This window comes from Marmota marmota, unplaced genomic scaffold (assembly GCF_001458135.2).
Source record: "Marmota marmota marmota unplaced genomic scaffold, marMar, whole genome shotgun sequence".
Taxonomy (NCBI): Eukaryota; Metazoa; Chordata; class Mammalia; order Rodentia; family Sciuridae; genus Marmota; species Marmota marmota.
In genome coordinates, this window is record NW_026000168.1 from 1,612,075 (window position 1) to 1,636,721 (window position 24,647).

Here is a 24,647-nt window from a genome sequence, read left to right on the forward strand (position 1 = left end):
CTCTTCCTGGACCCTCTATGCATCTGTACAGTTTCTCATCTGCTGCTCCAATGCCTTTACTCTGGTCCTACTGAGTTACTGGGAATATCAGTGTGGCCCATCCATTTCCCTTCTGCAACAGGGCACATAACCCTTCAGTGGTGCTTTATGGCTTGACCTCACCTACGGTTTGCCCTCATCACCCACGTTCCCTGCTTTTCTGGCTCACCCTGATCTTCTGGTTGTCCCTTATCACATGGCTTCTCTCAGCCTACATACAGCTTTTCCCTGGTGTGCTGGCTTCCCCTCCACATCCAGCTTTTCTTCCTTGTCTGACTTCCCTTCATCTCAGGCCCTGCTTTGGTCTTCTGGCTTTTCTTCATTTTGTTGTTGTCCTTTCCTTTCACCGGAGTCTTCCATGTGAGAGTTACCTTCATTTCCTGTTCTACACGGGTTCTAGGCAGGTTGCTCCCTTTCCAGGTCTCAGAGACTGGGAGGACCTAGGGCAGGTCCAAGATGCTTTTGAAAGTGAGTGCCACCATGGAACCCTGGATTTTTGTATGAAGTCTGTCTTTTAAGTGTTGGTGGATTTTGTCTTTAACATAAGTGAGGCCAAACAAAACAGCTGCTGACTGGAGTAGGAACTAGGCTATCAACTTAAGATTTCTTCCCAAGGCCAATCTTTGAAGATAGTGCTTACAAGAAAGTTATATATACATATAGCACAACTGAGACTAAACTTTTAGCCTTTCATCCTTCACAAGTTCTTAATATGCTTATAAGTAATACAAATGTATTATTAACTTTCAAAATATATTCATATATTACATAGTAACTTTCATTTTTTATTATGAACTTACACAATAAGTAAATCCTAGTAAACATAGGATGGGCTGAAAATACAGTAAACAGTGAGATGCAGGTAAGAGAAGAAACATCTAAAGCCACTAACACCAGCTAGTTAAAAATAGAAAGATGGATATACTTGCACGTTTTATCACTAGGAAATGCTAGTAAAAGATATACTAGGAAAGATATATTAGAAAAATGCTAATAAAAGAACACTATACAGCAATGTTAATATCTTGATGAAACGGAAATAAAGGTGAACAGGGGCAAGGCTGGTTTCTAACGTTCCATCCAGGAACACCCTTAGGTTTGTTTCTAATTCTCGTCTATTTCTGTTTTTCTATTCTTTTTTTGATGTTGATGAACCTTTATTTTATTCATTTATAGTTGGTGCTGAGAACCTAGTGCCTCTTGCATGCTGGGCAAGAGCGCTACCCTGAGCCCAGCCCTCCTATTCCATCCACCTCATTGCCCAAATGCCTTTGCACTGTGTATGTCGTCTTTAAATTACTGCAGAGAGTGAATCAGTCTTTGTTGTCTACTTTTCCCTCCTGTCCCTCCTCCTCTGGCTTTTCTCAGACTGGTCTTCCTTCTGGTTTGCCTTTTTTTTTTTTTTTTGGTAGTTTTCATCTTGTGCCTCTTTTCCTTCCTTCCTGCGGATTCTCTGGATGCAACTGCCGGTACCGAGAGGGTCATTCTCTTCTATTTTTCTGGATTTGGGCGGTCTCTGAAGTCCCGCAGTGGTCCCGCAGGGCCGAGCGCTGTCCCCGGGAATGCGGGGCGGACGCCTAGTTCCACGCAGGCGGCCACCTCGCTAAGGCCCCGTGCGTGCGACGGGCGACAGTCTCGGCGCTCCCCAGGTGTCTCCGTCCTTTTCTTTTGGGGTGGTCCGAGCTTCATCCCCGTCCCGCCCTCCTGCGCTTTCACGCGGACACAGTCCAGCTTGGCCGAGGCTGGCCTGGCACTGGCGCGCCTTCCGCCCCGGCCTCCCAAGGACAGTGCTTCTGAGCTCGCCACCGCCCATCAACGAGGCGGTTTACCCACAACCTCGACGGGCCTCGGCCCCGCCTACTCGCGAGGGCTTGGCGTCTGGCGCCGACGGCCGCCCACGCTTCTTGCGCGGTATACAGGCCAAGGCTCGCCCTGGGGTCCGGGTGACAGGCGGCCAGGCGCCACCGGAGGCGCGAGGCGTGGGCTCCCCTTTGCCTGGGGTTCCTCACTAGCGGACCGACTTCCGGGAGGAGCAGTCCCGGCCGGATGTGTCGGAGAGGCGCTTCCGGCGCGGCTGGTTATCCGGCCGCGCGGTCCCGGACGTGACGTCACGCCGGGCTGCACTAACGCACAGGAGAACCCGGACCCGGCACTGTGGACGTGGAGGGGGCCGGCGCATGCGCACGGGTCGCGTCTCGGCCGGCGGGAGGGAGGGTCGTGTCCCGGCGGGGCCGCTGGGCCATGGCCGCCCACTGACCCACCCCCAGCGCAGAGGGCGAGGCTGCCCACTCGACCTGGTGGCCTGAGGCGGCCACGGCCTCCGCCCCGCTCCGCACCAACGCCCCGCCGGCCAGAGGGGCGATGAGCTGGTTCAACGCCGCGCAGCTGTCCAGCTTCGCCAAGCAGGCCCTGTCCCAGGCCCAGAAGTCCATCGACAGGGTGCTGGACATCCAGGAGGAGCGCACGCCTGGGCCGAGGCGGCGCCCTACGGAGAGCCGGGTAGGCTGCGCGCCGGCGGTGTGGACGGAGCGGGTGCTGCCGGCGGTGTGGACAGGGTCCTCCCAGAGTGTGCCTTTCCCTCTGCGTGGTCTCCCTGTTCCTACCCTCTCTCTCTCCCCTCTGGCCCAGGTCCTGAGGACTGTGGTGACCAGGACTGTGCTGTCTGCTGTCCCCATGCCACATCCTGCAGGGCCTGGTTCAGGCCGTTTGCATATCAGATCTGGGGTGTGTGAATGGACTGGCGCTGGCATCCTGACCCCTCCGTGTCCCTGTAGGTGCACTGCTGACTTCTGTGGTTTGGTGCCCCAGTAGGTCACAGGCTCAAGTAGGGCACCACTCTTGGCTCTGAGTGCTTCCTGTCCAGCACTTAGGCTTTTTAATGGGCTTGTCATCTTCACAACTGCCCAGGATCTGTCAGGGTTGGAGCAATGAGGACAGGGCCCTCTTCGGATGTCCTCTTTCCTATATCCACCACCCCAAGGCCACTGGCCCGGAGTCACAACCGTGGGAGGTCTAAGAACAAAGGAGTGTGTAGTTTATGTACACAAAACAGCAGTTTGCTGTAAGTCACTCAGACATCCTGGGGCAGAAGACATTGGATTATGACCAGTGGAACCTGGCCCAAAGATTTGGGTTGTTATCAATTTTATAACTGCAGTGCCAAATCTGTCAGATTCTATTTCCCCCTGGAAACTTTATTTTTCATTTATTTTTAAAATTTTAAATTGTTCTTTAGATGTGCATGACAGTAAAATGTATTTTACCACCACAAGAATGGGAATTTAACTTCCCATTCTTGTGGTGGTAAAGATGTGGTGTTACCCTGGTCATACATTCATGTATGAACATAGGAAAGTGAAGTCCGATTCATTCTGTTTCTTAAGTCTGTCAGATTTGCTGAAATGAATCGCTCATCTTCAGCTGCTTTTGTGTTGTAAGTCTAAGAACAGGAAGGAGGTCAGCATTCTGATGTGTGAAGTAAAGACTGGCAGATTTAGGGAGTGTGAACCAAAGAGCAAGTTTGGTGAAAGAGCAAGTTATTCTTGACTATGTTTGGTTTCTATTTTAATTTTACATTGTTGAAAAGTTCTGGCTCAGGGCTAGGGATGTGGCTCAGCGGTAGAGCACTCACCTAGCATGTGCAAGGCTCTGAGTTCAATCCTCAGCACCACATAAAAACAAAATAAAGATATAGTGTCCAACTACAACTAAAAAATGTATTATTTAAAAAAAAAAAAAGAAAAGAAAAGTTCTGGCTCTAATCATGAGGTGCTTCATTGTCATCTTACCACTTTTTAAGATGGTGTCTGACTTTCCTGGAGTAGCTCTACTTACTTTTTTCACATGGATCCCACCTTTTGAATCTCTGAACTTGAGATGGAATTTAAGAATATGTTTTTGAAATCTGGGGCATGAATCCTGCTATATAATTTATTTTTAAAAATAGCTTATTCAGAATATACTCAGGTTTTAGTAAATGTCATAAATGTTTGCTGATCACTTACCATGTTTTAGATAATCAAAAGGACCATTATCTGCAGAACAGAGTAGTTTAAGTGTATGTCAGATAACTGATTATATAAAGCATTCTTCAAGAGACAAATTTTATTCCTGTCATTCATTAGGATGATGATAAACTAATCAGCTGACCTAATAATCTTGCTTGTTCATTTCCATCTTTAATTTTGGTTTTATGTTTTTCATCATTTTCATATATTGAAGGAATGAATTTAAAACTATGTCTCCAAACTAAAGTTTCTGGCATCTTTATCCCATCCAACTTTAAAGTCACAATAAAGGAGAAACTTTAGGGCTGGGGATGTGGCTCAAGCGGTAGCGCACTCTCCTGGCATGCGTGCGGCCTGGGTTCGATCCTCAGCACCGCATACAAACAAAGATGTTGTGTCTGCTGAAGAAAACTTAAAAATAAATATTAAAAAATTTTTTTTTCTCTCTCTCTCTCTCTCTTTAAAAAAAAAAGGAGAAACTTTACTGTAGGGCTTGATGATTTTAGGAACTTTTAGTTATTTGTGCTCTCTCCATTAACTTCTAATTGTGCAGGATTTGTGATAACTCTCCTCAGCCACTTTTTAATTTAGAAAAACAAAATATTTAAAAGAGATGCTGGAAATAATTTAGCAAATATTTCATTTTAAAATTTATTATCAGGTTTTTAGAAGTTGCTGTTTCTTTGACTGATAATTACCCTTTTGCCCAGAATGTTCTTTTCTTTTTTAAAATTTTTAAAATTTTTTTAGGTGTAGATGGACACAATACAATGCCTTTATTTTTATGTGGTGCTGAGGATTGAACACGGGTCCCGCCCGTGCTAGGCGAGCAGTCTACCGCTGAGCCACAATCCGAGCCCCAGAATGTTATTTTCTGTGAAGTATTTTTAAAAGTCCTAGGGTTAGCTGGCATAGTGGTGCACGCCTGTATTCCCAGCAGCTCTGGAGGTAGAGGCAGGAGGATCACATGTTCAAAGCCATCCTCGGCACTTTTAATGAGGCTCTAAGAGACTTAGCAAGACCCTATCCCAAAACAAAAAATAAAAAGGTCTGGGGAAGTGGGTCAGTGGGTCTGGATTTAATGCTTAGTACCAAAAAAAAAAAAAAAAAAGGTCCTAGAGTTAACTGTTTTTTAAATCAAAACGTAGTAGTTCTAAAAATGGTACATTTCTTGAATTCATAATGACCTTACTAATTGATGTCATAATTTGAAACTTGGGAACACATTCTAAGAGAACAAAAGTTTCTTTTAGAATGGGTTTGGAGAGTGGAACTTGGAGAACCGGCTTGTCATTAAGTGGATGAAAATAAATAATGTTTGTTTGAACTTCATGTTCTTATCAGTTTGGTTTGATCTTTGGAAAAGAGCATTTGTCTCCAATGTCTTAGGTTCAGTTTTTGAATGTTGACCTCTGTGTAGTTTATAACTGTGTTTCACTATTGCAATCACAAGGATAAAATGAATATGAAACTGATGGAATAGGTCATTTTGTTATGACTGAGCATGACCCATAAGTAAGGATTTTGTGAGATGAATCAGATGTATTTTGGACTCAACATGGGTTGTTGAACATACCTTGGTGGCTGGGGTTGGAGCTCAGTGGCAGAGCACTTGCCTAGCATGCACAAGGCCCTGGGTTCCATCCCCAGCACCACAAAACCACCACCACAACAAACACATGCCACGGCGTTGTTTATTTGCTGTGGAGTGTGTAACATACCTGCCTTTGCTGATGCCGCCCAGGTGCAGTCTACCGATGCTCCTGGTTCCTATGCAGCAGGCAGAGCTGGTTAATGATGCAGTGAACCAGGAGTTTAGCAGGTGCACATTACAGTCACATTCCATAGCTTCTCTCTTCTCTAGATTTACATTTGTATTGGTTTACAATGATGATTGAAATATTAAAGTAATACGTATTTTTTTATATTTGTATTTTATCAAAGGAATAAGTCCTGCTGTCAGTGGAGGATGGGATACTTCAACTTGGGGGTTGAAATCAAACACTGAACCTCAGAGTCCACCCACAGCCTCTCCTAAAGCAATCACAAAGCCAGTTCGAAGGACTGTTGTAGATGAGTCAGAAAATTTCTTCAGTGCCTTTCTCTCTGCAAGCGATGTGCAGGGCATTCAGAAGAGCCCAGTGGTATCGAAGCCCCCAGCTAAATCACAGCGGCCAGAGGAGGTAGAAAGTGGCCTGCATGAACCCTTGCGGGATGCACAGTCAAGACCTGAAACCAGTGACTCGCAAGTGAAGGACCCTCCTCTGTGTGTGTCAGGGGGAGCTCAGGCGGCAGGCACTCCGTCACCTAAAGCTGAGGGCAGGCTCGAGGAATCTGTTGGTGGAGAGTCTGACCTGAAGGCGCCAGCTGCAGGTGTGGAAGCATCAGAGAGTGCCATAACCGTGAAGCCACCTACAGAAAGTGTGCCCCATGGCTCTCCGCAGGCTCTCACCGCAGAAGAGAAGGGCGTGGCTCTGGAGCCCAAGGAGCCAAAGCAGGAAGACAGGCAGAGCAACACCCCGTCTCCTCCCGTCAGCACCTTCTCCTCGGGCACGTCCACCACCAGCGACATTGAGGTCTTAGACCACGAGAGCGTGATGAGCGAGAGCTCCGCGAGCTCCAGGCAGGAAGCCGCAGACCCCAGGTCTAGCCTTCCCCTGATGCAGACCTCGTTCCAGCTGCTCTCCACGTCCACCTGTCCTGAGTATGGCCGCCTAGATGAGCTGCACAAACTCAGTGAGAGCTGCTGCTCCTCCGATGCTTTTGAAAGGATAGACTCCTTCAGTGTGCAGTCGTTAGATAGCCGGAGCGTGAGCGAGATCAATTCAGACGACGAGTTGCCGGGCAAGGGGTACGCCTTAGGGCCGGCTGTGCTTGGCTCGACTCCGAAGACGAAGACCGTGGAGTCTGTGGAGGGAAAAGCTGAAGGGGAGGCCGATGGAACACTGGTCGCTCCTGCCGAGGAAGCGGAGATGGAAGAAAGTGGACGGAGCGCCACTCCCGTTAACTGTGAGCAGCCAGACATGGCCGTTTCTCCTGCGCCAGTGGGCGAAGGACACGCTGTCCTGCACAAGGTGGCTGGGCAGGGGGAAGCCGCCGAGGCACAGCCTGAGGCTCTTGCTGAGAAGGAAGATGTTTGCAAGGTACTGTAGAAAGTAGGAGAGGACTTTGGAATGTGCATTTCAGAGAGAAAATAATTTGTCTTAAAACGTTTTTATCACAGCAGGCGCTGTGGCACACACCTGTAATCCCAGTGATTTGGGAGCAGGAGGGTCACAAATAGAGGCCACCTGGGCAATTTAGCAAGACCCTATCTCAAAATAAAAAGGACTGGGGGTGTAGGTGAGTGCTAGAGCACCCAAGCGTTCAATCCCCAAAAAAGTCTTCTTTGATACCAATGACTTGTGCTGATTTAAAAAGATAGATATTTTGCCATTTCAATGTAACATTAGGACCTTAAAATTGAAAAATTACTGATAGATATTAAGTTATTTGAAATTTCTCCATAACAACATGGTAGAGTAAGTTGATATTTCAATATCACTAAGCATAAGAATTTCCATCTTTTATCTTTGTCATTTAACCCGTGTGGCTTTAAAATCCCCTCGTATGCTATCCTCCTCAGTATGCCAGTTGGAAAGTGCTTCTCTTATGGCACGTATCCTCAATGCCTTTGCACATAGACATGCTAAAATGAACCTGACTATATTGTTCTTAGAATCTTTTTTGCATGTTCACATTATTTGAAGCAAATTTTAAAATTAATCTTTATTATTTAGGTTTAGATGATTTTAATATTAATATTTTCATTGATGCATAGGACTACAGTCCTTATAATGCCTTAATTTGCTTTCTCTTTATGTTATTACTATATATTTATTTATTTTTAATATTTATTTTTTAGTTATAGGTGGACACAATATCTTTTTATTTTATTTTTATGTAGTGCTAAGGATCGAACCCAGTGTCTCACGCATGCTAGGCAAGTGCTCTATCTCTGAGTCATATCCCCAGCCCCGTGTTTATTTATTTTATTTATTTAGTTTTATGATATTACCAGAACCCAGAGATTATGCATTCTAGGCAGCCACTCTACACCGAGCCACATTTCCAACCCCTCTTTATACTTATTTTTGATATCTCCAGTGGGTAGGTATCTTACATGAATGAGGAAATAATTTTGTTTTTCCTTATAATTTTTAGGTATAAAAATTGAGTTGGATCTGGAATCTTTAATAGACTCCTGAGATACAGGATGTCTTGAAATGTCTTGTAACTGCCATGTGTTGAGTTATTTAATAGTTTTAAAAGTGCCAAATGCTGTTACCAAGTTTAACATCATTCACAAATAGAATGCCATGGGGTATATTACTCAAATTAATAATAGCAGTATACTATAAAATTCATAACAGTACATTGAATTCCTAGAAACCAACACTCTCATTCTCAGGAAGATATTTTAGGGTATTTTCAGTGTACTTGAGAAGGAAAGTCACCCCGCAGTTGACGCAGTCCTAAGTCAGGTCAGACTACTGTTTGGTCCAGCAGGTCCTCTTTTTCCCTCGGGTACCTGTTCACCTGTGCTCCAGCACAATCTGAGGGGTGAGATGCCTCAGAACCACTTTTTGTTTTGCTTTATCCGAGGAATTCTGGAAGCCTTAGAAGTACATGCCTATGGGCTTCCAAAGTTACTTCTGTTTGTTAAGTGCAGAGTGTCATGCTAAAAAAATCGACATTCGGATTATAGAGTAGTGAAGAAAGCAGAGGCTCCCTGATCTCTTCCAATGCATCTGCCTTCCTTCCTCTTTTGGTGGACCTACAGGCTGTTCCAACTTTTGCTGTTACAAACAGCCTGCTGTGAATATGATCACATGTCACCAGGAACCTTCTCCTGTGAGGTGGACCTGCACGAGGCTGTGGACCTGCTTGAGGCCGTGGGCATGCACGGCTGGTCTGCGGTTCTGCACCACAGTGTCTGGCTCTGCACTGGCGCCAACCTGGGCTGTTCTGATGAGCACTCTCCTACTAGCTGCACAAGTTCTTGTGCCCCTGCTGCTCTGAGTTCCCAGTGTTGTTTTGGTTGTTATGAGATAGTGTTGTCTTGTTTATCATGCTGACTGAGTTCATTGCCTGCATATGTTCAGTGCGCTTTTAAAAATTCAGTGTTTTGACTTTTATGTATTCTCTTTTCAGACAGTTCAATTTCTGAATGAAAAATTGGAAAAACGGGAGGCTCAGTTATTATCTCTTAGTAAAGAAAAAGCACTCCTAGAAGAAGCATATGACAACCTGAAGGAGTAAGTACTCTGTGAACGTGAGTGGCTTGCATGTTCTGTGGAGCCCCGTGTACATTGTGTGACTCAGGGATGGTTTTGAAATTAAAATGTCTTGTGATTTAACTTGTTTACAATTACTGAAAATTGAATAGTACTTCAGCCAAAACCTTACTCAAAGGTTTCAGATTTTCTTTACCATGTTCCCTTTGGCATAGAAGAGAGAGATTAAAAAAAGGAAAAAAAAAAACCCACCCAAAAATAAAATTCTTGCACTGGGGATGTAACTTGGTGGCTGAGCCCTTGAGCCGTTTTCCTGGCATCTGTGAGGCTCTGGGTTCAATTGCTGTACGTCAAAAACAAACAAACAACAAACAGAAAAACCCCATCTTACCTCTTTTCCCTTATTACCAGTCTTCTAGTAAAACATGTTTAAACAAAATTGTAATAACCTAGTCAAAATACTGAGTGTTGATTTGCTTTAAGGAGATTGGAGAAATGAGACGGAAGATTCAGAATTGAGACTTTATATTTGAGCTGCTTTAAAATAAACTAAGCAAGTAATTTTTTTTCTAAAAGTTACTCAACTTAAGCCAGGTGTGGTGGTGCACGCCTGTTATCCAGCAACACAGGAGGCTGAGGGAAGGGGGGCTCCAGCCTCAGCAACTTGGTGAGATCTGTCTCAAAAGAGAGAGAATAAAAAGGACTGGGGATTTAGCTCAGTGGTGAAGCACCCCTGGGCTCAAACCACAGTTCTCCCCCCTCCCCAGAGTTATCTAAACCTGATCCATCTGAATAAGGTACATGCTAAAGAAATGTCTTCATTTTGAGAAGTAGGCTGATCTTGTCATGTCTGGGCTATGCAAGACAGTGTCTTCATTCTTGTGTTTAAATGCAGCGAGATGTTCAGGGTGAGGGAGGAGAGCAGCAGTGTGTCTTCCTTGAAGGGTGAGTTCACTCAGAGGATCGCAGAAGCAGAAAGGAAGGCTCAGCTGGCCTGTAAGGAGAGAGACGCTGCCAAGAAGGTAGGCAGACACACTTTGCACGCACCTGTTGTATGCTGGTATTAGAAAAAAGAAGATTAAAGGATATGTGTAGTATATTAACAACTGGGTTATAAGTTTTTATACATTTAAATTTATCGTTTTTAAATATAGTATAAGATGTAAAAAGATGTTGGTTTCTATAATTTTTATGTTAATATCTGCAAGGTATATAGCAAAGATGATCAGAATGATTTTTGTGAATTATAATTCCATCAGAGTAAATTAACACTTAAATTTAAATGGTATTATTAATTTTAAAAAATTATCTTTACTCTCATTTATTAATTTCCAGCTACTTCAGACATACTATCTGTGTGTGTGTATGTGTGTGTGACACACACACACACACACATATATATCAAAGTAATTTTAAGATCTAACTTTCTACTAGTGATTCCTTTTGGGGATGGTGTTGACATATTCTAATGCAGAGTCTCTCACCGTCCGTGTTATGGATACTGCATGTTGTGGGATCTGTTCTGAGCATTGCAGGCTGTTTGGACAGCACCCCTGGCCAACCCATGACATTCCAGTGTTGTACCCTCTTCTTCCTCCCCATCTCCCTGCCTGTCACTGTTAATGCCAGATGTCTTGTTGGGGGCAGTTACTCTGGTTGGGAACCAGGTTGTAATGCTTCTAATTTGGAAAGCTGCCTGTTTCAGACATTGTTTACAACTGAGGTAGTAATTAGTGCTTGAGTCCAACTATTGCTCATAACATTGTCTCTGCACTTGCCCTTTCCCAGTTAGGTTGCTTTCCCCCTCATTGAGCGATGTTAGTATGAATCCACCATTTTCCTACATGTACTCCTCAGAAAGGAGAGACGCCATATCAGGCCTTTGTGTGCTTGGTTGCTTTGATTAGCTGGCTTGGTCCAGGTTCCGACATCAGCTTGACACTACCTAACCAACCCTCCTGATTGTTGTTCTGAAGTGACGTTCACCTGTAGAGTGGATGTCTGTAGATAGTGAGGGTACTGCACGTGAACTTACAGCTGGGGATCCATGGCAGATCACTAACATGCATGGGGGCCTGGATTTGATCCACAACATGACCCCCTCAAAAAGGTGGTTCACTTATTTGCATTTATATTTCTATATTAAAATCTACTTATATATCAGAATTTAGATTCTATATGGCATGTTCTAAGCTGTTTTATTAGTCTTAGTTAACCAAGGTAATAGGTCAACTGAAGAAAACTCAAAAATGTATTATAGAACTGTGATTATGGATGGCTTCTTCGGGTATGGGGAAAATGGAAAAATATGCCTAGATAAAAGTAACTTTATAGTACTTACATATTTGTTTTTAAATCAGGAAGTCAAAAATATAAAAGAAGAACTTGCTACTAGACTGAATAGTAGTGAAACTACAGACCTTTTGAAAGAGAAAGATGAGCAGATTCAAGGATTAATGGAAGAAGGTATGTAATCTTTTGATTATGAAAAATATTTTAAGAACAGGGAAAATCCTTGTCATGTGACAGGCAGATGTTTTCGAATAATAATTGCTGAGCTGGCCCAGCCACTTGGGAGGCTAAGGTGGGAGGCTTACTTGTGCCTAGGAGTTGGAGGCCAGCCTGGGCAACATAGCGAGACCCTGTCTCAAAACACAAAAGACAAAAAAGTAAATAAATAAGAGCAAGGAAGGTTTGGACGTCAGTGACAGGAAATGCCTGTTATGGAAGCAGGAGAGTAGGATGCATCGGGACAGATAAAAGTATACATGTTTTTGTTTCTAGGGAGGTCAAAAAAAATTTCAAAAATAGGCAAAACTCGGGTTGCCTTGTAAAAGCTGTGACAAGTTTGAGGGCCATTGTTGAAAGATGGCTGTTGCAAGAATAGGAAAAATACTGTCTCTGGCTGGGTACAGGGTGTAGGGGTTCACATTCAGTAGTGATGGTGATGTTCTCATTGTCTTCATGTTTTAAATTTTAAATTATTACATTTGACCAGGTCATAGAAAGTAAAGGTCCATCATGAGATAGATCACTTCTAAGGGACATTGATGGATTTCTTGTGCAGAGAGGAGGTTTTGGATGAAGTGGTTAAGTCAATTTGTGTTTTTCTTTATTAATTAAAGCTTTTCAAGAGGTAGGAAATAATACTTGCAGAAATGCTTGAAGTATAGGAAAGTGTGTGAGAAAGAAACAAGAGGTGATAGAAGGAAACCTGATTGCTTGTGGTCTTGTTCAGCGCAGTGCAGAGAGTTCAGATCACATGGGCCTTCCTGGCTTCCTTCTGTCAGTTCCCACCTTGCCGTTCGCCGTGAGTGGCTCTGTCCAGCTCTGTTGCACGGGTAGACCTAACTGGCTTCACTGTTGTCCTAATATTGGACATTTTATTTCTAAAACACTGATGTTCCATATATTGTAAGTTGGACATTTCTGGGCTAATGTTATTGAACCTAACTGCATTTCTAGAAAAAAAAAAAACCTAGTTTGAGAACAGTTGGAAGCAGTCAGTTCATTTGAGACATGGAGCTGTACTCAAGTGTTTTCATGTGTTGAGCTGACATTCGTCGAGCAGCCCGGCGTAGTGTTCTGGTGCAGCTCTAGTTCGGCCTGTCTTCCTGTCCTTCAGGAGCTTGCTGCAGTGGGAGGGAGGTGTCCCTGCAGATAGATGTGGGGCAGAACTCCAGGCCCTGAGGGAGGGGAGTCACAAGACCCACCAGCAGGACTTCCTCATGCTTGTGAAGTCCTCCAGAGACTGCAGGGAAGGCTAAATGCATGTTTTATAACTTATGGAAATTATTTAAACATTGTTAACAAATGCCTCAATTTGAAAATTTAGTAACTTAGTCTGGGGGTGGGCTGCACTGAGTGATCTCCCACAGGAGCACTCAAAGTGCCCTGTCCCCCAGAAGTGCTTTTAAGACCCACACCTGAAAGCTCAAAGCCACAGGCAGACTACAGGGAACGTCTGACCCCTTCATCACCTAAAGGAATCAGGTGGTACCGTCCTGCCCTGTCCTTCTGCACACCGAGCACTGCCCTTATCCAAGCCACTGGACAGCCATTGTAGACGGCTTACATTGTGGTTTTCAGTCTCCTAAGGACTCACCCATTTTCCTTCTCAAGTACCCTGTGCTGCCTTAAGCCTTGATTCTGAGGCGTGGTCCACTGGAGAGTCCATGGCTTTTCATAGCTATCGTAGGCTCGCACTCGGGCACTGTCCTGTCCCAGGACCCAGGGGAGATTGCTGCATCTGGCTCTTAGGTCTCGGGCTTCAGAATAGGGGATTCTGCCCTTCTTTATGACTTAAAGACTAGAGTCCAGGGCAGTTTTCCAATAGCATGTCCATGTTCAGAATTTGCTACTTATTTTAAGAGAAGCTTCAGATGAGATTATTAGTGAGAAATGCTCTGGTCAGCTCTGCACCTCTCCCTCCTCGCATCCCAGGCAGCCATGTCAGGAGCTCCCACCTAGAGGGGTGAGTGTCCTGGTCAGCACTACACCTCCCTCTCCTCGCATCCCAGGCAGCCATGACAGGAGCTCCCACCTAGAGGGGTGAGTGTCCTGGTCAGCACTACACCTTCCTATCCTCACATCCCAGGCAGCCATGACAGGCACTGGCCTCCACAGGAGCTTCATACTCCGCTTGTTCTGGGGGTGATACCAAGGTTCTCATTGAAGAGCACGTGTTTCTCCCTGAAATGCATAATATTTTGGAGGAGTTCTTTAAAACTGTCAGAGTCCTGTCCTGCAATTTTCACCTAATAGGTTTAGTCTTTGATTATTCCTGTCCAAATCAGTTTTAACACTTTGTTTTTAAAATTTTTATTTAAAAATTCCCTTATTACATCACTAGTGAGATAAACAAGCTGTTTAGATTCTCAGAAAATCATCACCAGATTGATTTCTAATTTTTTACTGTTGCCAGGAGAAAAACTTTCAAAGCAGCAACTACATAATTCTAACATCATTAAGAAATTAAGATCTAAAGACAAAGACAATGAAAATACCATTGCAAAGCTGAACAAAAAAGTGAGAGATCTGGAAGAGGAGTTGCAGCATTTAAAGCAGGTGAATGACAGCCGTTCTCTACGTACCTGTTGTCACCACTTCTTGTAGGGACAGCTGGCCCTGGTTTTTGGAGTGTTGGGAGTGATTCGATCAGATGTGTCATGGGAGAAGAACTTTTTGAAGAATTTACTCGATGTATTGTTAAGAGTTTTCTCCATTATTTTAATACCTGAGATTCATGGGATACAATTATTTACCAGGTTGTTGTTAACTAAAAAAGACTTATGTGTGTTTTTATAACATAGGTCCTTGATGGTAAAGAAGAGGTTGAGAAACAACATAGAGAAAATATTAAAAAGCTAAACTCTGTGGTGGAACGCCAAGAGAAGGATCTTAGCCGACTTCAGATGGAATCGGGTGAACTTGAGGAGAAGAATCGAAGTATTCAGGCTGCTCTGGACAGTGCATACAAGTAAGGATCAAGCCCAGCGCAGCGGGTCCGCTGTCAGGGGAAATGAGGACAGGCCTTTCCTGCTGTCGGAGCCCGAGCAGCATTTGACGCCTGTGTGGGAGCTGTCACTGGTCAGCAGGCTGCAGAGCCCTCCCGGTAGCCGGGTTTGCTGTGGGGAGCTCTCCTTCATTCTGCAGCCTGCTGTGCTAACAGAATCTCACCAGCAGGCTCCTAGTTAACTGCACATTATTTTAAATAAAAGTTGTCGATCTAATTTTTTAAGAGAACTTACTGATCTTCACAAAGCCAATGCTGCAAAGGAGAGTGCGGCCCAGGAAGCGGCTCTGAATCGTGACGTGAAAGCAAAGGAAGAGCTGTCTGCAGCGCTCGAGAAGGCCCAGGAGGAAGCCCGCCAGCAGCAGGAAGCGCTGGCCATCCAGGTGAGCAGCGGGTGGTGGACGGACGGACATGGCCGTCTGTGCCTTTGTTGATACTTTGCAAGTCAAACAGCTCTTGCTGGCCTGAATCAGACCTTCTGTGGTACTACGGGGATCTTGGTGGGCATTTTGAAGAGTGCTGCATTGTGCAAAATGTGATTGTGTGTTGTGTTTAACATTGTTATTAAAGAGAGATGTTTACACTGTGCATATTATTTAATTTTTTGTGAGCTTCAGAGTTATTTAAGAATATTATGGTGTTGGGGATGTAGCTCATCGGGAGAGCACTTTCTTACTGTGCATGAGGCCCAGGCTTCAAACCCCAGCTTTGCCAAAAAAAGAGTAAAGTATGATGGAACTAAGTGCCTTGTTTCCACAGAATGTATATATGCACATAATTGTTATGTACAATTTCAAAAGAGCATTTATGTCACTCTTTAGCTCATTCATGATAGCTTTGGCAATCCAGGGCCTTAGATGAAGGAGGGAAAACCGAGTTTGGGAGGCTTTGTCTTCGGAGCTCATCAGTTGGTGGACATTTTGAGTTATGTGTGCATTTTAGCTACTATGAATGTTGCTATAAATATCCATATATAAGTTTTTGTATGAATGTGTTTTCTTTTTTATTATTTGTTCTAATTAGTTACACATGACAGTAGAATGCATTTTGATACATCAAACATAAATGTAGTTTAATTTCTAATTGTGGTTGTACATGATGTAGAATCACATGGGTCATGTAGTCATATATGCCCATAGTGTAATATTGTCCAATTCATTCTACTGTCCTTCTTACCCTTATGCACCCCTCCCTCACTCCTCTCTGTCTAGTCCAAAGTACCTCTGTTCTTCCCTAGCCATCCCCCGTCCCTATTGTGAATTAGCATCCACATATAAGAGGAAACATCCAGCCTTTGGTTCTTCGGGACTGGCTTATTCTGTGAGCGTACTATTCTCCAGCTCCATCCACTTACTAGCCAGTGCCATAATTTCATCTTCTTTAGGCTGAGTGATATGTTGTTGTGTGTATGAACCACATTTTCCTTATCCACTGTATGCCTATGTTTTAAATTCTCCAGGATGCATACCTCAGGTCGTATGGTAAGACCACAGTTAACTTTTCCCCAGTTTCCTTCAGGAGTAGATCAGAGCTTCGTGCCCTCTATTCTCTGGCCCACATTCGTTACTGTCTCTCTGTTTTATTCCTGTGACCCTCATAGTGGGCGTGGAATTGGCATCTCAGTGTGCTGGGTGATGTGGAGCTGCTTCTCCTGTGCTGATCGGCCACTTCTGGGTCTTCTTTGGAGAAGTGTATTGACATATTCTAATCCTTTGTCGCTTTTCCTTTCTTTTACTTATTTGTTTTTGTGGTGCCGGGGATGGTGCCCTTCTCTTAAATTGGACTGTATTCTCTTTATTGTTGAGTTACTAGAGTACTTTGCATATTCTGCAAACTATCCCTTGATACATACAGGGTTTGTGAATGTTTTCTCGATTTTCGCGATCGCCTCCTTTGATACACAAGGTTGTGATTTGATGACGTTCAGCTTGTGTGTCCTCTGCTGTTCCACGTGTTTTGGTGTCGTGTTTAAGAAGCAGTCCTTGCCCCAGCTTCTGCAGGCTTCCAGCAGGCTGCCGAGGAGTTCCTCCGATGGCTCTCCAGTACGTCTTCTGCTACGATGTCAGTTTTCCCCATTGATTGAAAAAGCTAATTTCTCCTCATTGACCCCAGACGCTTTTGGTTCAATTTTACATTTTGGATACATAAAACATGTACACAATTCCAAAGTGAGAGCTATATAACAAAATATATTCTGGCAGCACCTGCTTCCAACTCACCTGTCTCCCTTTCGCTCCACTGAGCGCCTGCTTTTGTAGCGTGTCCACTCCTGTGGCATTTGGCCTGTGTGGCGGATTCAGCAGACGTGGCGTCTCTCCTCCATGCTGTGGAGGGCTGAGCCTGGCCCCCTTGCTTTCCTCATAGGTGCTGGATGTCTGTCGTTTTGGGACTGCTTGGTAAGGGGTGTATGGCAGTTGTGGGTGGAAGCTCTTCGGACACTCTGAAGTACATAGCAATGTGCGTGAGCAGCCAGTCACCGCGGCGTGACTTACGTAGTTAGCAGGACGTTGTAGATGACGCATGGGCAGGGAGATGACTTGCTCTCCTCTCCAGGTGGGGGACCTCCGGCTGGCGCTGCAGCGGGCAGAGCAGGCCGCTGCCAGGAAGGAGGACTGTTTACGCCACGAGATCAGTGAACTTCAGCAGGTACTGTCGCAGCTTTCCCCGACAGTCAGAAAGGGTGGTTCCTGGAAATACATATGGACTCCCTGGTGTCGCGTAGAGCTGAACACATACTGTGGCTGTGGCTCAGGTAAACAGAGGGGCACTTGAAAAACAGATCCAGGAGAACATCCAGCTTTGTTTTGGAGGAAATAAATGTATCATGATAGATCTGTTAACATTCAGTATTTTTGGTTTTATTTTACTTTTGTTTTATGTTTTTGCAGTGCTGAGGATTGACCCCAGGCCTTGCCTGTGGCAGGCACTGGCCTCCCTCTGAGCTATAGGCCCAGCCCGTCATATTGCCCTTTGAACCGTAATGGCTGTCCTCCTCACGGGGATCGGTCTTCCGTGACTGGGCAGACAGCCATTGCCTGGCTTCTGTTGCTCTTCCTTTTCGTCAGTGAACGTACCTAGGAAAAGGGAGAGGAAGTAAAGTTCCCACCGGTGCTCTGTTTTCTTAAACACTTAGACGTACCTGAGCCAAGAGGCAGCTCCGAGGAGTCTTCACCTTCAGACTCACCACGGCTGTCTTTGCAGTGCTTTACTACGAAGCACCCACTTGGATTCTCTGTGCAGCTTTTTCCAACTGAAGGATTGAGTAGAAAAAAATAGTTTCATAAAACAAATAGTTTTCTTTTGTAAAAACAGTTTTTTCCCAGACATCTCTGATGAAGTTCAGGTTTTCTAGTGTTTTGGGTATTTTTATTGTTGCTAGTCGTGATGACTTGTTCTCTTGATTCAGAGGCTCCAGGAAGCAGAGAATCGGAACCAGGAGCTGAGTCAGAGTGTTTCGTCGACAACGAGGCCATTGCTTCGACAAATAGAGAATTTGCAGGCAACCTTAGGGTCCCAGACGTCGTCGTGGGAGAAGCTGGAGAAGAGCCTTTCTGAGCGGCTTGGTAACTGCCTTTGCCTCCTGTCAGGAGCGGGGTGGGCTGGGGAATCACGGTGGCTGGCCGTCCCATCGTAGCTGGGCAGCGGGTTCTGAAGGAAATGCCGACAGCTTCCTTGTGCAAGCCCTCCCCGCTGCCTGCCTGCCCTGGCTGGCCTCTGCTCCTGGGCCTTGTCCTCTCCCTCTTTGGGAAGGCAGGTGGCCCCATCTCAGTAGGCTGTCTGTGTTCCCCTGCACGCCTGTTGGGCGCTCTTCCACTCAACGTGTCCTTCACATGTCCTTTACGCTCACGCGTCTCTCGCGTCTCTGTCCCTGCTCTAGCTGGATTGTTGGTGTGTCCAGTTTTGCGTTGTGAGTCTCCCACCCTGTGGACCTGGCCTTTGTGAGTGTCTGGCAGTCCTTCCTCCTGGTCTGCAGTGTCTCTCCCTTCTCCACAAGAAGCCAAGTGTGACGCAGTGGAGGAGTCTGTTTCCCTGAGTTTTCATTCTGTGACTTGCTTCTGCTGTCCGTGTCATACTCTCTGCTTGGCCTAGAGCCTCAAGATCTTCAGTGCTCTCCTGAGCTTCATGTTTCTGTGTCGTACATTGACATTTGTGATGCATTTTGAGTTAACTTCCATATGTGATGTTTTGATAGAGATCTTTTTGTTAAAACCCTGCCTATGGACGTCCAGTTGCTGAAGGACCATTTGTTATTGCTTCTCTTAGTTGCTGTTGCAGCTCTGGGAGGGAAGCCAGGGCTTTGCACTGCTGATCAAGTGCTCTCCCATCAAGCTGCATCCCCAGCCCCAGTCTACTGCTCTCTGAATGCAAAGGTTCATTTTCAGAGCATTTTACTTTGGGAAATGAGTGATAAAGCAGGTTTCAGTTCAGATTGCTCATTTGTGTCAGCGGGCAGTGCTGGCTTAGGCAGGAGATAACTGTCGGTTGAGCTGGCCACAGGCCTCGCTAGCTCCAGTTTGGTCAGCTTGGCGCGTTGGTCGCGGGTACATGGTCCTTCTTCCTCTCCTACAACCAGCTGAGTCGCAGACCTTGTTGGCAGCAGCAGTGGAAAGAGAGCGGGCAGCCACTGAGGAGCTCCTGGCCATCAAGACCCAGATGTCTTCCGTGGATTCACAGAATTCTCTCCTGAGGCAGGAGAACAGTCGATTCCAGGCCCAGCTGGAGTCGGAGAGGAGCAAGCTACGAAAACTGGAGGATGAAAGTAATCGGTGAGCATGTTTGGTGGTGTGACCGTGCGTGGTATTGTTGGTAGTTTCCTGATATTTTGAAGCCATAGTTAAAAGCATCAAAAGCATCATAACACTAACAACTGAGAGCAGGATTCTCAGCGTTTGAAGTTGGGATAACTGGTAAAAACATGTCAAGATGGTGCTGGGACTGTAAAATTAGGTGATATGGGTTGTTTGTATTTACATTTTTCCAGGGAAAGCATTCATACGGTTGAATCAGTTTTGTTTTTTTTAAGTCATTAGTAAAAACAGACGAGTGTGTGTGGAGACCACTTTGCTGGAGTCATTTTGACACTGCAAGGTCTCAGCAGCTCTGCAGGCTTCCTGTGCACTGGAAGCCACCGCTGTGAGGCCACCTGAAGTTGTGATCAGTGTGTTTTCCCCACTGAGCTCTTCTCGGAAATCCTGCCTTTAAAAATATAGTTAAGTAAAAATGATTTACAAAGAAAATATCTGAGCTTTCATAAATATCTTTTCTTTCGTTCAGTACTGGGGATTGAGCCCAGAGTCACTTTACCACCAAGCTACGTCCCCAGTTCTGTTTTCTTATTCATTCATTCATTGTACTGGGGATTCAGCCCAGGGGCTCTTTGTGGGTGAGCCACATCTCCAGCCCTTTGTATTTTTACTTTGAGATAGGGTCCTGCTAGGTCACACAGCCTGGCCTTGAACTTCGCATCCTCCTTTCTCAGCCTCCTGAGTTGGAGTGATTACAGCTTGGTGCCTGGCTTCCCTCTCACTTTTTTTGAGACAAGGTCTCACTGAGCCGCCCAGGCTGGCCTCAAACATGGGAGACTCCTGCCTCAGTCTCCCAAGTGGTTGGGATGGCAGGCGTGACCAGCATTTTCATAGAAGCCCTGCTCTCAGAGATTTGAGTGCACTCTAGAACAGGGTGCTCAGCCTCCCTCTAAAGGAAATCCTAACAAGCAGGGAATAAAAGGCACAGGGCCTCTTCCCACCAGTACCGCCTACCCTAGGGTGCCCCTGAGTAGGAGTTCTGTGGTCAGTCCCTTGCCTTTGAGTCTTGCTTAATTCTCTCTGCTTTACCAGGTACCAGGTGGAATTGGAAAATCTAAAGGAGGAATATGCAAGAATGCTAGAAGAGACCAGGAGAGAAAAGGTGCTACTCTGGGTGCCCCCAGGGCACATGGTTCTGGGCGGAGGGCGGGGCTGCTGGCTTCCCCAGCTCTGCAGCAGCTGGGCCAGCAGGAGTTTCTGCTTGGCCCTAGCCTGCCGCGGATGTCTTAGGAGAGAATCACAGAGAGAGTCTGACCGTCTCTCTCCTCTAGACGCTGTTGAACAGTCAGTTAGAAATGGAAAAAATGAGAGTCGAACAAGAAAGGAAGAAAGCCATTTTCACTCCAGAAGCAGTGAGAGAGAAGGTATTGGATGCTGTTGACTTTTGTGTTTTGTTTTGGTATCACCATTTAGGAGCTGTTGTAATGAGTATTGTTTTGTAATTCGGCTTATCTGTAGTGCCTTTTTTAATGTGTAAAATCAATGTAGTAATGAATTTTAATAGTATTACCAGTGTCCTAGCAGAGTGGATCAAAACTAGTTTGAGTATATCCAAAGACATTTGAATTTCTAGGCCTTGAATTACAGAATCTCTTCCTCTTTTTAGAATGAGTTTTGTAGTGTCTCACTGAAACTCAAGTACCTGATTGACCCACAGGCAGCTTAGCAGTAGAAGTGTGGTCATTTCCGTAAAGTGAGTCTCCTACGTTTGAAGGGTCGTGGTGCACTTGAAGTTCGCATAATATATTAGGAATAGTGTATGTTAGTGGAGATCACCTTTTGAATGTATTTGGAATTTTTAAAGAGATACAGTAAAAAATAAAATATATAACTCAGAGTCTTCCTGGTTTGTAAGACCCAGTGGTAATTTTATTTTAAATAAGTAGGTTTAATTGGTGGTATGTTACCTAACCTGAATCAGTTCTTCCAGTTGTTTCAACAAAAAAAATCCTCATTCCATTTAAGAAACAGCAGTGGGTCCCCTGGTGACTCGACAGGTCTATCTGTCTGGTCTGAGATTGTCCTGAACACGGGAGGGGCGGGGTCTGTCTGGGCCACTCTTGTCAGGTAACAGAGAAGTGCCCCCCTGACGCCGTCCTTCCTCCCCTAGGAGCGAAAGCCCCTGTCCGTTTCTAGCACTCCCACCCTGTCGCGCTCCAGCTCCATCAGTGGCGTGGATATGGCGGGGCTGCAGACCTCTTTCCTGTCCCAGGTAACGTATGCTTCCTATGCACGCCTCTCTCCGACACGCAGCGGCAGTGTGCCGTGTCCGTGGCCTCGTGCTCCGTGGCCTCTCATCTGCGTGTGGAAGGGTGGGTGATGAGTCCTGCCTTTGTGAAAGTCCTAGCCTTCTTTTTCTAATGTGGATGATCTGAGTGTTCCTCCTTGAAGTCCTAGACCTTCTAAAGCAGTAATCGACAGGATCGCTCTGTTTGAACCTGGTAACGCGACACATGTGCTTTCCTTACTTAAAACAGGATGAGGCTCCCGACCACCCGTTTGGACCAATGTCGGCCTCGGCAAGTGGAGGCACGCTGTACGATGCCGTGAGGCTGGGGGCAGGCTCCAGCGTCGTGGAGAGCCTGCAGTCTCAGCTGAAGCTGCGGGAAGGGGAGATCGCTCACTTGCAGGTGTGGAGAAATTGAGTGTGCTGTCCCAGGGAGGGAAGCGGGGGCCCAACAGTGGCACCTGAATCCCAAGAAAATTGACAGGCAAAATGAAAGGGTTCCACACGAAGCAGACAAGGGATGTCACATACCTTAATGGTGACAGCTAGGGACAGATGAGCCGGCCACCTGGCTGCCGGCACCAGGCTGACTTGTGTCCTGCCACAGGACAAGCTGGCTGCAGCAGGCCTCCTCATGGGCTGTGGCCTGCCCAGGGGACCCTGAGGAGCCCAGGGGTCTGCTCCTTGGCACAGCCCTTTCCATGCAAAAGGGGAGGTGCTGAGCTGAGCCCAGGCACTCCTCGCAGACTTTCCACCCATGTCCCCAACACCCCTGGGGGAATGCGGAGCGAGATCCTGTGGGCAAGGGGAAAGAGGCAGCATATGTGGACAGCAAGCAGCTTTCCACTGCCCTTCTTGCTTTCTAAAAATTCCGCACACTAGGAAATGTGGACCATTTTACGTGCTTTCAGTGTGGACCTGACGTACACAGAGTGTGGAGGACTTCTTCTACTTCCATCATATGCCTACAGTTCCAGGGTAATGGACTCCATTAGGAGAACTGGAACTGGCAAGCAGTGAATCAGAACAGTCTTCTGCTCCGTGCTGGTGTAGCCAGGATGGGTGCCGGGAACCCTGGCTAATCTATCTGGCAGTGACCACAGCCTCCCTCCCTGTGTGGTTGGGAGGGAGTCCCTGCAGTGTTTCCATTCCTGTTGTTCTTGCAGTAACTAGAATACTGAAGGGTGTGTCACCTCTGAGATTAGAAAAACATACGTTTTTCAAACAAGTGTTTGGATTTTCTTTAGCTCTTCACGTCTCTCTCGCTCATCGTCATTCCTAAATCCGACCCTCGGGGAGGTGGTATTCTTTCTCTGCTGCTGTTGGTTTTACTGAAGGGGTAGCACAGGGTTGTAACAGCGACACCTCTAGTTCATTGAGTGTTTCTACATGAGTAAGTGTATTAAACAAGGTAAGATGGATTGGAACTTTTTCTGGTGATATTCCTCAGCTAGAAATCGGCAGTCTAGAAAAGACCCGATCGGTAATGGCTGAAGAGCTTGTTAAACTGACGAGTCAGAACGACGAACTAGAAGAGAAAGTGAAGGAGATTCCCAGGCTTCGGGCTCAGCTCAGGGTACGTGTCCTCACTCCCAGGGTGGGGTTGAGCCCTCGGCTGTCACTTTATGTAAAATGGGTGTATGAGTTGGGCCACGTCTTTGAAAATCAAAGGGTTTTAGTATCTGAGTAAAGAGCTTTAAAGAGGACTCTGTCCTGCTCGCATCCTCATCCACAGTGGCTTCCACTCGTGCCAGTCCCCATGCAGGACGGACGGGGTGGCCTGGCCGAGGCTCACTTGCAGTAGGTGGGCACTTCCTCCTGCTGTGGACACTGCTGCGCCGTGGTGAGAGCAGGTGTTCTGGGCCTGTCCTGTGGGCCAGTGCTCACCCCTCAGTGCGTCACAGGCTGCAGTGGCATCAGGCGTGCCGAAATTAATGGGAAAGCGACTCAGGCACGGACGGGGAGAGTTCCAGATGTGGCCAAGAGAGAGTCAAGATTCACATTCAACTAGGTGTTTTTTTTTTAATCTTTTTTTGCTGTTTATTCCAACCTACATAGATTGTGGTGCGTGTTTGTTTTTAAAAGAGGTGTTATATACTTTTATTAAATCCGTCAGATGTTTAAACTGTTGATTTATTTGTGATAACCGAAGATGTTCTGTATAGTTATTTTAAAAATTACAAACATATTTTTCAGGATTTGGATCAAAGGTACAACACTATTCTGCAGATGTATGGAGAAAAAGCAGAAGAAGCAGAAGAACTTCGATTAGATCTCGAAGATGTGAAAAATATGTATAAAACTCAAATAGATGAACTTTTGAGACAAAGGCTCAGTTAACTTCTGAAAATTGAATTCCCATCAAACTGAATGTAAACGTTTACTATCTAAATGTAGACTTCCAATAAATTCTTTTATAGAATTAGGAAATGGAACTTCTGTAGAGTGCAAAAATTTTTTTAAAAACTGTTTTACAGTATGTAGTAATATTTGCAGTTAAATTATTTTATGCAATATTTGAACTTTATTTTTGAAACTATTCTTTAAAGATTTTATTTTTAAAGGCATTTGACTTTTTTTCCCATTTTTCCTTTTTCTTTGTTTGCCTGGAATAGCACAGAGGTTTAGTACTTTATGTATTGCAGTATGGCCAGGGAAGAAGAGGGGTGTTCATATATTATTGTAGATATATAACTAATTGTATCTATGATTTATATGTTTGTATATATTGAGAACATTTAAAAAGTAATATTAACAAACCAAAACTTTGAAATCTTT

General features: G+C 45.4%; 1 protein-coding gene across 1 annotated transcript; it reads left to right on the forward strand.

The window, feature by feature from the left end:
- The first annotated feature begins 2,227 nt into the window (after window positions 1–2,227).
- Window positions 2,228–24,304, forward strand: Tmf1 (TATA element modulatory factor 1). The gene is given in 18 exon segments (XM_015494913.2): window positions 2,228–2,500; window positions 2,503–2,538; window positions 5,991–7,189; window positions 9,240–9,343; window positions 10,218–10,344; window positions 11,683–11,788; window positions 14,247–14,389; window positions 14,635–14,801; window positions 15,064–15,220; window positions 17,391–17,483; window positions 18,244–18,400; window positions 19,411–19,603; window positions 20,675–20,744; window positions 20,914–21,006; window positions 21,753–21,854; window positions 22,120–22,272; window positions 23,320–23,445; window positions 24,066–24,304. Coding segments are annotated over 18 exon segments (3,270 nt in total). The 5' UTR covers window positions 2,228–2,400; the 3' UTR covers window positions 24,210–24,304.
- The last annotated feature ends 343 nt before the right edge of the window (window positions 24,305–24,647 follow it).